Raw genomic sequence first — 15895 nt, forward strand, 5'->3', positions numbered from 1 at the left:
GACCTTACTGCGCATGCTCAAAACCATTCGGCGCTGGTTAACGACCTGTGTGCTTTGTGCAGCCCCCCCGCCGCCGCCAGTTCCTGTCTTTCCTTTTATGGGCATAACAACCCTGGGAAGCAGGTTACAGTTAGACGGAACTCTGCGGTTGGACCGGTGTTACCCAGCGAGCGTTATAGTTTAGCTGCATTTGAAACCAGGGCTCCCTGGTTTAAGCCCAACGGTGCTGGCTCCTAAAACCCAGCCACCTCTTTTGTACTACCTGGCAGGAGGTGTGTGTGTGTGTGAAGTGCCGTCAAGTCGCAGCCGACTTATTGTTATTGTTATCTTATTATTAATTATGGAAAGGTACTATATAAGGGATTATAACATTAACATAATAGTATGTTAGGATTAGAAAATATTAATACAAAGGAGATACCAGATTCATGTTGGGAGAGAGGAAGTCGGTGGGGGAAGTTCACCACATTTAATTAGATTTGATGTTGAAGACTTACACCTAAATACTTGTTAATGCTTTGTTGGTTTAAAGATTGGTATATAGGTTGTATTGTCAAATGAGATGTGGTAATGATTGAAAAATAATTATTTATTATTTAAAAAAAAAGTCGCAGCCGGCTTATGGCCACCCCTTTTTGGGGTTTTCATAGCAAGAGACTATCAGAGGTGGTTTGCCAGTGCCTTCCTCTGCACAGCAACCGTGGACTTCCTTGGTGGTCTCCCATCCAAATACTAACCAGGGCTGACCCTGCTTAGCTTCTGAGATCTGATGAGATCAGGCTAGCCAGAGCCATCCAGGATAGTTGTGCTGTAAAGGATAACAACTGAGGCGATAGTGTTATTCAAGTGATAGGTTCCATGTCTTTGTCTGCATGCTGATAAACTACTGTGGGAATATGATGGAAGCATTTTCGTTTTGCAGTACATGTGTATCTAGGAAGCCAGTGGTTCTCACCTTTTGGCTTCCTTGTTGGCCTCGTCTCTCCTAAGAGCTAAACATCTGCAATAGGTGAGGGTCCAGAGAGCCTATGTGCAGCTATACATGTACAGACCATTCTTGTGGTGGGAAGATCTGTGGATCTGGGCAAAGAGATAGCAAAGATTCTTTTCAGTGAACTTCTTTATCTGCCACTGTCCTCATTCTCAAGTCCTATGTCACTGATCTTTGGGACAGTCTCCCAGATGTGTAGCCTTATCTTGCATTGACTACCAATACTTTAGGAGTAGTCATACATTTCATATTTAATGAAGGCATTAAATATGCTTGAGCATATTTAATGCCTTCATTAAAAAAGTCTCCTTTCAGATTTCAGTGTGGCACAGTCATCATTATGTTTCATAAGATACCCCCCTCCCAATACCAATCATGAAAGCAATAAACAAAGTCTCCACAGACAGGATAATGGTCTCTACACGCTTTCTTAATTCCAGATATGCAGAAAAATATGACTCTAAGTTATGCAAAAAGAAGGGGGAAAACTCAAAAGCCTACAGGAACACAGACTGATGAGAGCCAAAGAATATCCGTGAAGAAGGATGGGGAAATAAGCTTGCTCAGTGCCCACAGAATCCTGGTGGGGGAGATTTTGTTTGTGGGGATTTCTTAATTACCCCCTCTGGTGATTCTTCGTGAGTCCTCAGCTTGTTAGTTACTAATTCACAGTTAGTGTTGTTCCATGTACTCTCTTTGTTTGTTTTAAAAATTTATTTATACTTACATGAATAGCCCGTTTTCCCCTTGTGCAGCAGGGCTCAGGGTGGGTAACAATATTTTAAGATACACTAAATAAATACATAGATTAAAACAAAATTGACACAGTACAATATTGATGGCACTAAAAAAAAGCAGTGTGCAGGTTGTAGTAGTACTCCTGGCCTAAATACAGCCACCAACCAGGAACAAACACAGAACTGCCTAACTGAGCTGGTATGGAGTCAGTAGAGAAGATGATCAAATAGCGTATATTTACGTACCATTGCTGCCTGCAACTACATACGTGGTGGAACAGCTCCATCTCACAGGCCTGACGTAACTTAACTAGATCGTTTAAAGCCTGCGCCTCCATAGGCAGAGCGATCCACCATGTAGGAGCCAGGGCTGAGAAAGCCCTGCCCCTAGTCCAGGACTACCGGATAGCCTTTGGGCAAAGGACCAGCCATTGATGATGATGTTGATAATTTATTCACATGCTCTCTAATTTCCAGATCTGGAGTGGCTAAATACTGAAGGTCCCCTTTCTTTGCATAAAGACTTTTGTGGAAAAGTGGTGGTTTTGGATTTCTTCACTTACTGCTGCATCAACTGTATCCACCTGCTGCCTGATCTCCATGAATTAGAACAGAAATACTCTTCTAAAGGTATCAGTCAATCAGTTTGCTTGCTGAGAATACTCATGTTGTCACAGAGTAATTTTGTCATTAACAAGTGTGGGAAGATCCTGAACTTAAATTATTAGGAATCAGCATACTTGCATGCACTTCTTAGAAAAAGTTAGCTACATATCTCTGTCTCTAGAGAAGAGCCCAAATCAGTAGTATAATTAAAAAGATCACTAGTAGTATATCACTAGTACATATATTTAATATTAACACAAAAATCCGTCTTTGGACTTCGGCAATAAGAATTTCAGGCCCCCCCCCCCACTTTTAAAAGGAAACTTTAAATCTTCCTCGCCACTGGTGCAAGATATTTTAATAAATTCTCCCATTTGAAAATAACCTGAAATCCATTTTCCACATTTCTGAAAGCAATTTTAAAAATGGTGGGTCTGCTGCAGCATTAAGTTGTCACGCATTCTGGATGTGGTTTCACTCCACTTGAAGGAACAGTTCTGTAGCATTGGGGTGCTCTTCGACTAAGGCTGTGCATATCAGTAAACCCGAGCCGAAAATAAAGCAGAAAATGACTTTCGGCTTATTTTCAGCTCGGGTTTACCGGGGGTGGGAGAACACTTGAATCAGCTGAGCTGAATAGGCTGGGGGTGGGCTTTTTGGAGATAGAGTCCCCAAACAACTAGCAGCATAGCAAAGTTTGCAATATTTCTCTATGGAGGGGGGGGGGCAACCCCTTCTAGACCCCATAAAATTGGACCCCCTTACCCAATCTTCACCAAACTTCTGGGGTTGTGCAACAAGAGTCCCTTCAAGCCACGCTGTGAATTTGGGGGCTCTACCTCCAAAAATGCCCCCGAGGAGCTTAAAAAAAATCCCCATAAATGGGCCCGAATTCTTCCAGTAAACCCAGAAATAAGCCAAATTCGCATATTTACCGGTATGGGTATTTGGCTTATTTTGGGTTTATCAAAAAAATCGGTCTCAATAAACCTGAAATTTACCGGGGCTTTTTTGGTTTTTTTTGCACAGTCCTATGTTTGACTGAGACCTACTGCTAGCTAAGCAGGTGGCACCTGTAACCAGGAATACATTTAGCAGCTTCAACTGGTTAGGCAACAGTGGCCTTGCCTGGACTGAAAACATCTGGTCACGGTGGTGCATGCCCTCATTTCATCTAGATTAAATTACTGGAATGTGCTCTACATAGGGCTGCCACTAAAAAGAGTTCGGAAACTTCAATTGGTGCAGGATGCTGCAGCCAGGTTGCTGACTGGAGTGGGTCATAGGGACCGGTTCATCTACACTGGCTCTCAGTCTGTTCCCGAGCACAATTCAAAGTAATAGTGTTGACCTTTGAAGCCCTATATGGCTTGGGACCAATATACCTGAAGGACCACCTATTCTCTTATAAATCTACCTGACCGCTATGGTCATCTTCCGAGGCCCTGCTTCGGGTGTGCCCACCTATTGAGATCAAATGGGTGGCAACCCAGGAGAGGGCCTTATTGGTCATGGCACCAAAACTCTGGAATGTTCTCCCCAGAGAAACATACCTATCCCCTTTTGTTGCCATCTTCTGCCAGCAGATGAAGACTTCTTATGTTTTGTCTGACATTCCCTCTATGATCCCTCCATCCTTCCCTATGTTTTAATTGTTGTTTTATGTTTTTGCATGTGTATTGTAGCTTGTTTTTAATAGTTTTAATAATGTATTTTTGTTTGCCTTTTTTAAGATGTGTTTTTGTTGTGTATGTTTTTATTTTTTTATTTATTTTATTTATTTTCACAACAATAAAAATTCCAATATACCAACCACAGTAAAATATATAAAATGTAAACTATAAAACCATAAACAGCCCAATTAATTAAAAAAGATGGTCGCCGTGTTTAAGCTCTTACTGTAGCAGGTAATCCCGACTATAGTATGTTGTCGATTCGGCTGACCACCCTCACTAGATCGTAAGCGGGGGGTGGTGAGTAGGGAAGCCAGTACAGATCTTGCTTGAGCTCACCTGCTGCCGTCCTCAACCGTAGGCCTGGCAGAATAGCTCTGTCTTACAGGCCCTGCGGAACTCCTTCAGGTCCTGCAGGGCCCTGATGTTATTCGGCAGAGCATTCCACCAGGCCGCGGCCAGGACCGAAAAGGCCCTGCCCTGGTCGAGGACAGCCACACATCTCTCGGGCTGGGGACCACCAAAAGATTTTTATCAATGGAGCGTCATGCTCTTCGGGGGGGTATATAATTTGTTAGCTGCCTTGGTGGCCCTGATGAAGCCAGAAAGGCTGGGCATAAAATTTGTAAAATAAAAAAGGCAGCATATAAAATAAACGAATCCCAATAATTTCATACGTTGGGCACCCATGGACTACACTGCTGCTGGCATCATCCTTTCTTCTTGATTTTCACCTCCTCTTGAGCACCTTTGATCTCAAAATAGATTGGGGCGGGGGTGGCAGGACCAGGACTGCTGTGCATCTTAATCTGAATGTGGTTTAGATGCCAAGGAGATACACACAGCCTCAAGGACAGGCATGAGTCACTTTGGCCATTTGCATAGCCTCATATGTGGGTGAATGTTGAAGTATTGGATCTGTTCTTTCTACACAGTGAAACCACATCCTAATAGCCCTACTAAATAATTTATTGCTGACGTGCATGGTAAGTAAAAGAACTGTTGTAGGAGCCTAGACCTTTTACTTGATCAGAAACTAAAATCACAGAACACTAGACCGGAGACAGAATATGTCTCCTTTTTTATCATACACTTAGCGTTTCAACATAACAGATTTTTGCTTTTCTGCCATAGATGTTTTTAATTTGTGTGGTGCACATGCCCTTGAGTATATCGTTCCATATCAAAATGTTATGTTGCTGTGATTGCTTGAATATGAGGAGCTGTTGTGTGAGATTATCAAGGTCATCTCATTTTATTTCATTAACAGTGTGAATCTGGAATTTCATAGGTGGAACAAAGGACAGTTTCCACGGGAGTTAATACCACATAGCATGTTTATCGGATGGGTCCTTGTTCTTATCATTGCAAATGCTATTTCTGTATACAGTGTGGCATCCAGAAGGTTATTTTAAGCCCTATTGCACATTCATTTCACGTCATCAGTCTAGAAATGGCCTGTTGGATTGCTGTTTGAGGAAGTGCTTCTTAAAAGAAATACTTTGAGTGAGGGCTAGTTTGCTGCTCTTGTCTAACCTCTTACTGGCATTTTGAAGCCAACTGCATTGTCATAGTAGAATTTGACCTGGGAGGGTTCACTTTTCAACTTTATTTTAGAGCATCTTTATAAGACCTTTCTCTGAACGGATTGGGATAGTGAATAAGGCTTATGCTGGTGTAACTTGGAGATGTGCAGTGCTGGCAGCAAAGAACTGGCCTGTATCAGGGGGATATTGTGGGCAGAGTATGGCTTTGTTTGGTTCCTAAATTTCTCCAGCCTTGGGCATGCACCCAACACTGACAAAGTGTTAGGGCAAAGGCAACCTGAGTGTATCTTTACAACATACCACAGGGGTCAATGCAAATGGGAAAAAAATCTCTGGCTACATATCAAGCACCCTTTGAACACACACAGGGATCTTGGGTGATAGGAACCCCACAGAGAGGCCACTCTGCATGCAAAGGGAGCCCTGAGTACAAACAGCCAAGGAACTGTGCCAAATGACTAACAGTTCTGTGACCAGAACCCATACAGGTACTCCATCTTAGGACATAACTGCTCAATGGGAGCCTCCAAGAAATGCAAATCACATAAAGATAACTAAACTACAGCTGTTCAGCCATATGTACTTTGTGTATTGTCCTACCAACTTTTCCTGTGTCAAAAGTTGGTAGCAGTAAGTGTGTACAATGCAGACCAAAAGTGGCATACAGATACATTGGCACTGTGCTGTCAGCATGAGGCCATGCCAGAGTAATCATTTGCTTGCAAGTGGGAGACACAGGGAGCACAACTGCTGTCTAGGGTGACTACTAGCAACTCTGTTCTGAATTGCACTACTGCTATCAAAAAACAGACTGCACAGACACAGTTCCACTACAACTCCCCTTGAGGGAAGGGCAAGTTGTTTTGATGGTTACAGTACATCCGTGTCAGAATCTGTCCTGGCCTAGTCTTGATATAGGAGGAAGACTCCTCAAGGGAAGAGGAGCCCCACATAGTCCCCACGATGCCTGAGACTGAGATGTATTTTGGGATATCTGGAGGGAGACTCCCTACCCCCTCTTTGACAGTAAGCTTCTGTTCAAGACCCACTGGACCGGCAAATCAGGAACTCCCCAAGTGGACCTGTCCACTTCCAGTGCCTTCACAGTCTCCTCCAGGAGCAGAGAGCCAAAACCTGGACCAGGCAGAGGAGTGTATGTCTGGCAGCTCAAGACCTCCCATATGCCATCCTCACTCAGACCACAGCTCTCAGCAGTGTCCTACCATGGCTAGTTAGGTTTTAACCTTTGCTGGTTCCCTGATCCCTGTTGAATGGGTTTCCTTCTCTCTGAGGCCCTGGTTGCCTTTTGTGGACTTCTCCAGGCTCTTCCCTAGGTTCCTGCTCTTGAATTGGTGAACAGTTCCAGCCCAGCTCAATCTTGGCTGACTGCCTGAGACTCCATGCCTTTATCCATTCTCCCAGGAGTTCAGCCCACAATATAGCAACCTCCGGTACGGGAATGAGCGGAGCTGCATGCCATGCAAGAGCATCATGTGCAGTCTTTTGGAGTTCAATCACTCTTTGCTGTTACTGTGCAACATTACTCATCAATGTCTTTGTGTTTCTTTACCCTTGTGGGCAGCTGTCCAATGGGGACAGGGCAAGGTGGACTCCATTCACATTGTAGAGCCAACCTTCTGCCAAGCCAATAAGAACAACAGCTGCAATTGACCAGTGTGATTCCAGTTGCCCTGTTATGGTGGTTTCATCCTCTCTTGTTCTAGCCTAGCTCCTACACCATTGCAAACAGTCAGTTGACCAGCACAAGTTGACCAACACAATTTTCACTCTCATGGGCATGCAGTGTCACTCTCATGGGACAGCTCTACCTGTGGTCCTTCAGTCTGTCAGTGCACCTTACAAAACCAGGAGCCTTGTTGGAACAAGAGAATTGGCAGACCTATTCTTCTGACTTGCTTCTAGTGTGCCTTATGCTCTTAGATAAATGTGTGGATTACTGTACCACTGTGTTTCTGTTTAAATTGGGTTTGATACGTAGGGTTAGGGTTCCTATCCCTGTTCATTATTGACCTCAGAGGTATTCTGCATGCAGTCCACACCGGGAGGGGACTGAGGGGATGATCCAGTATATGAACAGGCATGCTTTTGCAATGGAGGGTGGTATTCCTAGATTACATTCTCCTCTGATATCATGATTTGCTTGGAAATAAATTTTCCAAACAGAAGTGAACATATGAAGCTGCCTTATACTGAATCAGACCCTTGATCCATCAAAGTCAGTATCGTCTACTCAGACAGGCAGCAGCTCTCCAGGGTCTCAGGTAGAGGTCTTCAACATCACCTACTTGCCTAGTCCCTTTAACTGGAGATGCCAGGGATTGAACCTGGGACCTTCTGCATGCTAAGCAGATGCTCTACCACTAAGCCATGGCCCCTCCCCTTGTTAGTGAGTACAGATGAGACATGTTTCTGGAAACATGGCAAGCACACTTGTAAGAGCCACAGTTGGCCAAAGTTCCTGGACATGTTTATTGTGTGCTTTGGGACATGAATGTTTTTTTCAATGCAAGATTAATGTTGTGCACAGCAAGGAACTAACTTCTAAGTACAGTTTTATCTGATTGGTAGAGATTTTGTGGCTTGGTGCCTTAAGGTAATTGTTCTATATCAACAAGTACATTTTGTTACCTTTTTCTGTAGTTTTTATGTACCTCTGCCTGTCTCTCATTTCCTGCATATTCATTCTATGCATGTGCACTGAGGATTAAGTCTCACTAACTTCAGTATGTATAGGACTGCAGCATTTTCAGATTGAATAAAAAGCCAAAGCACCTCATGGTATCTCCCACTTCCTGTGCAATGTACTATAGTCTCCATTCCTGCAGCATGTTTCCTTGCCCACGTAGTAGAACTGGAAGGAATGAGCTGGGATTAGAGCCAACATCAGAGATTTCCTAAGTCTGTAGCTCGTCCTTGGAGGCTAAATGTGTGTGGGGGAGGAGGAATGGAATACAGAATGTCCATTAGAGCATCTTTCCTGAAAGTTTTCTGTGTGTCTTTGGACCCTGACAGTGGGGTGTGAAGTGCAGGTGCTGTTATACTTCCCCCACCACCACCACCACACACACTGTTTTTTAAAAACTGTATGGATGAAATAATATTGGAATTGCAATATGGAAATATTTTCCCACCTTTTCCTACTGTCCTGAAGAGCTTGGAAGCTAACCAGGGTTGGCCCTGGTTAGTGGTTGGATGGGAGACCACCAAGGAAGACTAGGGTTTACTATGCAGAGGAAGGCAATGGCAAACTACCTGCACTTATCTCTTGCCTTGAAAAACCCATGTGGGATCACCATAAGTTGGTTGCATGTTGACGGCACTCATTTATTTATTATTCAATGAAGAAATGTGCTCTCATCGCTTCCTGCTGTCCTTAAGCGCGTCCACCAGGCCCATAGCAAAAAGGGATGTAATTGAAGTCCAGCACTAATAACAAAAAAAACCTTCTCTTCCGGATGGCAAGAAACAAAATGCAAAGCAATATAAAATTAAGCTAGTGTGTGGGAAGTGACCATGAAGTTAGATATCTATCACCTTATGTAATTCTTTGGATACAGGATTGTGTCTGTTAACAGAGCAGAATGCTAGAATCTTATTTATGGCAGTGTTCTATCAACACAACAGAAGGACAAGGAAATTTTCTGTGAGATTTTCTGCTAAAGGTGCTACAAGGGTGTTTAACAATTCTTTAAAATAACTGTCATTAAAGTTGAACTGCAACTTGGCTTTGTATGTGTAAAATCATAGAATTGGAAGGGGCCATACAGGCCATCTAGTTCAACCCCCTGCTTAATGCAGGATCATCTTAGAGCACCCCTCACAAGTGTTTGTCCAGCCTCTGCTTAAAGACTGCCAGTGAGGGTGAGCTCACCATCTCCCTAGGAAGCTGATTCTACTATTGAACAACTCTTACTGTAAAAAAAAAATCCCCTGATATCCAGCTGGTACCTTTCTGCTCTTAATTTAAACCCATTGCAAGTCCTATCCTCTGCTGACAACAGGAACACTCCCTGCCCTCCTCTAAGTGACAGCCCTTCAAATACTTAAAGAGGGCAATCATGTCCCCCCTCAACCTTCTCTTCTCCAGACTAACATTCCCAACTACCTCAGCCTTTCCGCATAGGGCTTGGTCTCCCAGCCCCTGATCATCCTCGTTGCTCTCCTCTGCACCCACTCTAGTCTGTCCACATCCGAATGAAGCCTCCAGAACTGCACACAATACGTGTGGCCTGACCAATGCACTGTACAGTGGAACGATGACATCTTCTGATTTGGATGTTATGCCTTTGTTGATACATCCCAAGATCACATTAACCATTTTTGTTGCTGCATCACACTGGCTGCTCATATTTAACTTAAGGCCCAATAGTATTCCCTATTACTATGTACGGGTGTGAGCTGGTCAACGAAGAAAGCTGACAGGAAGAAAATTGATTCCTTTGAAATGTGTTAAACGTGTTATAGATACCAGGGACCGCCAGAAAAAACAAACAAAAAACAAGTTCTAGATCAAATCAAGCCTGAACTGTCCCTAGAGGCTACAATGACTAAACTGAGGCTTTGGGCACATTATGAGAAGACAAGAATAACTGGAAAAGATCATAATGCTACTAAAAGTTGAAGGCATCAGAAAAAGAGGAAGACCCAACTTGAGATGGATTGACTCTTAAAAAGGAAGCCACAGCCCTCAGTTTGCAAGACCTAGAATCATAGAATCATAGAGTTGGAAGGGACCACCAGGATCACCTAGTCCAACCCCCTGCCAAATGCAGGAAATTAACAACTACCTTCCCCCACATCCCCAGTGACCCCAACTCTCCCCCCACCATGCAGGATCCCATAATCAAAGCACTCCCGACAGTTGGCCATCCAGCCTCTGCTGGACCTGAGCAAGGCTGTCAACGTTAGGACGTTATGGAGGAAAATTGATTCATAGGGTCACCATGAGTCAGAAGGGACTTGACACACACAACACACAAGATATGTGTCACTTATGAAAGCTGAGTATGCTATCTTAAGTCACCATTTACATCTTAACAAAGTTGAAGGGAAAGATTAAAGCCATAGCTAAGAAGTAATCCACCAAAATGAATGTGGAGTAGCATCATAGTTCCTATTTCATAAAGATGGTGGGGGGGGAGGGGAGCTCCAGGGAATGTTGCATGTATTGCAGATTAATTATAAGCAATTTTTGTTCATATTTTTACAGTGCACTATGTTAATTAGGTTTTATTTCTGTGCTCTGTTTGCTGGTAAGACTTCAGGGGGATATAAATATTCATGTGCTTATTTTTAAAGTAATTAAACTCGGTGATGTGAGCTGAAGTTTAAAATGGGAAGCTTTGTTTCCTGGAAAAATTACAGGCTGGAATTTTCTGTCTTTTATGTAATGACATACAGTCAGGCTAGAGAAAACTTGGTAGTGCCATTTTGGTGTTTCCTCTGTCAGCAGTAAGTTGAGCAGCTATTCCCTAAAATTGGTGTGGATGAGAACACTTGCTGTGTGTCAGTTGTGTGTGTGTAAAGTGCCCTCAAGTCGCAGCCGACTTATGGCAACCCCTTATGAGGTTTTCATGGCAAGAGACTAACCGAGGTGGTTTACCAGTGTTATTGACCTCTAAACCTAATAGGAATGTATACTAAGTTGCTCCCTCTATCCTAACTATTGAGAGCCAGTGTGGTGGTTAAGAGCGTTGGTTTGGAGCGGTAGACTGTGATCTGGAGAACCGGGTTTGATTCCCCACTTCTACACATGAAGCCAGCTGGGTGACCTTGGGCTAGTCACACACTCTTAGCCTCACCTACCTCACAGAGTGTCTGTTGTGGGGAGGGGAAGGGAAGGTGATTATAAGCCAGTTTGATTGTTCCTTAAGTGGTAGAGAAAGTTGGCACATAAAAAACAACTCTTCTTCCAGATGGACAAGCCATGGCATACCTTTGTCCCCTAGCTTATGGGGGTTGCATCTCTGTGCAGTCAAATCATGCACATGAGACAAAGAATTGCAGGTACTCAGCCTCCTGTGGGACACAGTACTGTAGTCTGCTTTTTCTGAGTCTGAACATCAAGCAATATTTATTTTATTTTTTGAATTTCTAACCCGCCCTCCCCAGCCAAGATCAGGCTCGGGTGGGTAACAACATAAGCAGGCAGACCACCCCCCTATAACACTAGTTGTAAGAGGGGAAGGGAAGCCCATTTGTCATAAAAACGAACAAGTTAATATGGAAAGGGTTGCAGTTCAAGGTTATAGTAAGAAAAAAGAAAATGATAGTTTGAAGGAACAAAATATACAAAACTGTCATGCACTTCTGATTCTGTTCTTGAGTTTGAAGTGCTTGAGGATGTTCTTAAGTCAGGACAAGGTTTTCAAATCCTAATATGTCCATACACTGCAGTTCCAAATCTTCATCTCTTTGTTGCAGTTTCCCCCCCCCCAATTGTTTCAAGTGGACTTCCCCATATTTCCCCATTTTCCTACACTTTTCCTGCCTTCCCTAGGTGTATTCGATAACCCAAATTCCATCACAGTATATTCCTTGAGATTTAAACGATTCCCCCACCTCATTCTGCTCACAGAGGTACAAAGGAAATTATGGAAGGGGCCAGATTGTCAAAAATAATCCACATTGCTTATCGTTGTACAGAGTGACACTATATTAATAAAAACAACCCTTCCATTAGATCAGTAAGCCTATTTTGTAACCATCGCTCTACTGAGCATTTGATCTGTCCCAAGCCTATCCAAAATAACAGCATGCTCAGATTTCCCTATAACAGTGCAGGGAGTTTGCAGTGTTTTTCAGCTAAGGAATAATTGAACTGAACTGCACCATGACAGAGCACCTTATACACCTTGGAGATGTGGCCTCTAAATTCATTTCTTATCAACCTTGCCTCCACAAGATAGAAGGGTTTATTCTGGTGCAAGAGCCACAAAGACCTTGGGTTAACCATTATCTGTACTTTACTACATCTTTTAATTGCCTGCAACTAGTTTTCATTTTGTTTTTAAATTTTACTCTGTGCTTTCAGATGGTCTCCTTGTTGTCGGTGTGCACTCAGCAAAATTTCCAAATGAAAAGGTTCTGGATAACATCAAAAGTGCTATTCTCAGATACAACATCACTCATCCTGTGGTAAATGATGCCGCCGCAACCCTTTGGCATGAGCTTGATGTGTCCTGCTGGCCAACCGTGGTCATCCTTGGCCCCCGTGGGAATATGCTGTTTACTCTGGTCGGTGAAGGACACAAGGAGAAATTATTTCTATTTACATCTATAGCCCTAAAGTATTATGGGGAGAAAGGACAGATCAAAGCTAATGTGATTAGAACACAGCTCTATAGAGATTCTTTGCCACCTTCTCCTTTGATGTTTCCTGGAAAAGTTACAGTGGACTCTTCTGGGGACAAGTTGGTAATAGCAGACACCGGACATCATAGGATTTTGGTTGTCAGGAAAAGTGGTCAAATTCTTCATATTATTGGAGGTAAGGGTAAAGTGAGTAAACCGTCACAATAGACTTTGAATTCTGTGTTGCTTGCATACCTTCTAGTACTGTACTGTTGGCAGTACTGAAAACAAATTTGCTTGGGAAATGCTTACTTTCGTTATCTTTTAGTGTATATTGTGTTAGACCAGTCTACTTCATAGCATCATAGGTACTTCATTATTGAACATAAATGCACATTTCATTTCCTGCAAACTATGGACAGGCTGAGAAAAGCACCCTAAACAGCAAACCCAGTAATAGGGTTTAGATGAAGGCATTTCACCAAGGTATGTATTTAGTGTCAGCATGTCTTCACTGCAGATCCTTCCATGATCCTTCACTGATATGTTGACCTATTCTCATTCTGTATCGGATGATATCTAGCAGTCACAATCCAGAAGATGTAACCCATACATTCTCATTGTGCAAACGTAACCCATGAGTTCCTGTGATAGCTGCAGCTAGGTTGCTTTATAAGAAAACCAGTGCAGTGTAGTAGTTAGATTTTTGGTATAGAACTGGGATCTATGTTCATATCCCCATTCAGCCATAAACCTCACCACATGACCTTGGACCAGTTGCTGTACTCCTAACCTATCTCACAATGTTATTGGGGGATGAAATAGAGAACCATCTATGCCTTTCTGAGATCCTTGGAGGAAGGACAGGATAAAAATGCAATGGATAGCGCCTCAATATAAGAAAAGTGCATTATCGTAATCATGGTGTCTGTTGAGACAAATTATCCCCCTGTTCACAGATCCTTTTGTATATATTACCAAAAGATCTTGCAATAATCATAAATCAAAATGAGTGGATGGTACTTTGAAAGTAGGGGAAATGTATCAGTTTTAATTTGGTACTAGAGTGGTATGTCAAGCTTGTTTTTTATTCTCTAGAATAAGTTGCATATCTTTTACTTTGGCCACCACAATGTCTTGGGTATTTTGATGACCCAGTTCAAATTTATGAACTAAGTAAAATTGTTTTCAAAAAATTCAGATATGTTTTGTGGTCATGTGAAATGCAGTGCCTTTATATATTTGCGGTTTGAAAAGATTGCCCACATTCTCCCCCAAGGCCTAGTAACCAGAGATCAGGACCGAGCGGTTGACAGATGTGTTTGGAAAATTTATGTGTCTCCTCTCCTGAGGCCTACTTGATGTAGCTCACAAATAATGTGTGACAATCAAATCAAATGACTACAGCATTGAAAACAAACCATTAAAAACACTCCGCAGCATGTAAGCAACCAGGCCAAAAAACCATGAAACAACATGCGGCGGCCTTTCATAAAACACTCCACCGGCTATAGAAGAACATAAAACTAATAAAAAGCTGGAACCCCTCAGTTAAGAGCCTGAGCAAAAAGGAATGTTTTGTGCTGATGCCTAAAAGAGAATTAGGTAGGCACCAGATGTCTATCCACCTCTCCTCTGCAGGCAAAGGGAACACAGAGCAGTACTTGAGAAGAGGATTTCCCATAGAACTTTCCATTTGTACTTGTGCAGTTTCTTCCGTTTTGTTCTTAGCCGCAAACAATGATACAGGTTAATAGAGAAGGAGCCCTGATCTGGATAGCCCAGGCTAGCCTGATCTCGTCAGATCTCAAAAGCTAAGCAGTCAGCCCTGGCAAGTATTTGGATGGGAGACCTCCAAGGAAAACCAGGGTTCTGACACAGAGGCAAACAATGGCAAACCACCTCTGAATGTCTCTTGCCTTGAAAACCCCACCAGGGGTTGCCATAAGTCAGATGTGACTTCAAGGCACCAAAGAATACAGAAGGAGTGTTAGGTACAGATAGTTATGCCATTGTAAGAGACTAAGTAAGATCAGCCTTGTAGAGTAAAACAAAAAATATTATACAGTATAATTCGGTGTTCAGTGTTATTTTCCTGTAATGCCTTATGTATCAGTTTAAGGTTTGGTGTGAATAAAATCAACATAGTTGCAGCAGTTCTGCTGTGATTAATACTATAAAGTGAATAAGGTTATTTGGCACAACACAAGAAATACTTTTGAATATTATTTGGAAGGAAACATCTGTCAATTGACCATGAATAGAAGAAATAACATATATATTGCACAGTTGATTTAAACGATTTATATCTCTCTCTGCTTTAAGTTCTTAGAAAAGGGTAAAGGACTGCCACACAGCTCTAGGGCAGCCATGTGTCTGTTGTTGATCTTTTAATGTAAACTCTTAATTTGGCAGTTCTGTTTTCTGTTCTTTTAAGGACCAAACAGTGGAAGAAAAGATGGAATATTTTCAGAAGCATCATTCAGTTCACCACAGGGGGTGGCTATAAAGAATGATATTATTTACGTAGCAGATACAGAAAACCATCTGATTAGGAAGGTAATCTTTCCTAGTGAAAAATGTTAAAGGATAATGGACAAATTCTGTTCCCAATTACAGAGACAGAAATTGACGTCAAAGCAACTGTTCAGAAATTAATAAATATATCTGAAAGTAGAATATTGCCCAGTATTTATAAACATATTTTTTAAAATATTTGGGATATTCATGTTTTCCTTTTTGCATATGCTTTTTATGGCAAGTAATTAGGTACAACAATTTAATACTCTCCAAAAGGGAAAGGAATGCAACAATAATGTAGTTCTGTGTCCTGACTTTTTTTCTTTAAAAATTTTTTATTTTGGCCTTCATTTGTTTTGTCTCCTTTCTCTAAGAGAAACATCTATATCCCGTTTTATTCATTTCTGGGATTATAAAATGAATACATCTTTGTAATATAAACTCAAGATATACGTACCTTATTGGCATTTTTTTCTGTGTGCGTAAAATACCCAGTACCAACATTTA

At 42.2% G+C, this 15895-nt stretch overlaps 1 protein-coding gene across 1 annotated transcript in view; it reads left to right on the forward strand.

Moving 5' to 3' along the window:
* NHLRC2 (NHL repeat containing 2) overlaps positions 1 to 15895 on the forward strand; it is a 43054-nt gene that overhangs the window by 219 nt on the left and 26940 nt on the right. Inside the window, exons 2-4 of the mRNA XM_056849455.1 lie at positions 2206 to 2358; positions 12609 to 13064; positions 15306 to 15427. Of these exons, the coding sequence (XP_056705433.1) occupies positions 2206 to 2358; positions 12609 to 13064; positions 15306 to 15427 (731 nt within the window). The remainder of the gene's footprint in view (positions 1 to 2205; positions 2359 to 12608; positions 13065 to 15305; positions 15428 to 15895) is intronic.

This window comes from Euleptes europaea, chromosome 5 (assembly GCF_029931775.1).
Source record: "Euleptes europaea isolate rEulEur1 chromosome 5, rEulEur1.hap1, whole genome shotgun sequence".
Lineage (NCBI taxonomy): Eukaryota > Metazoa > Chordata > Lepidosauria > Squamata > Sphaerodactylidae > Euleptes > Euleptes europaea.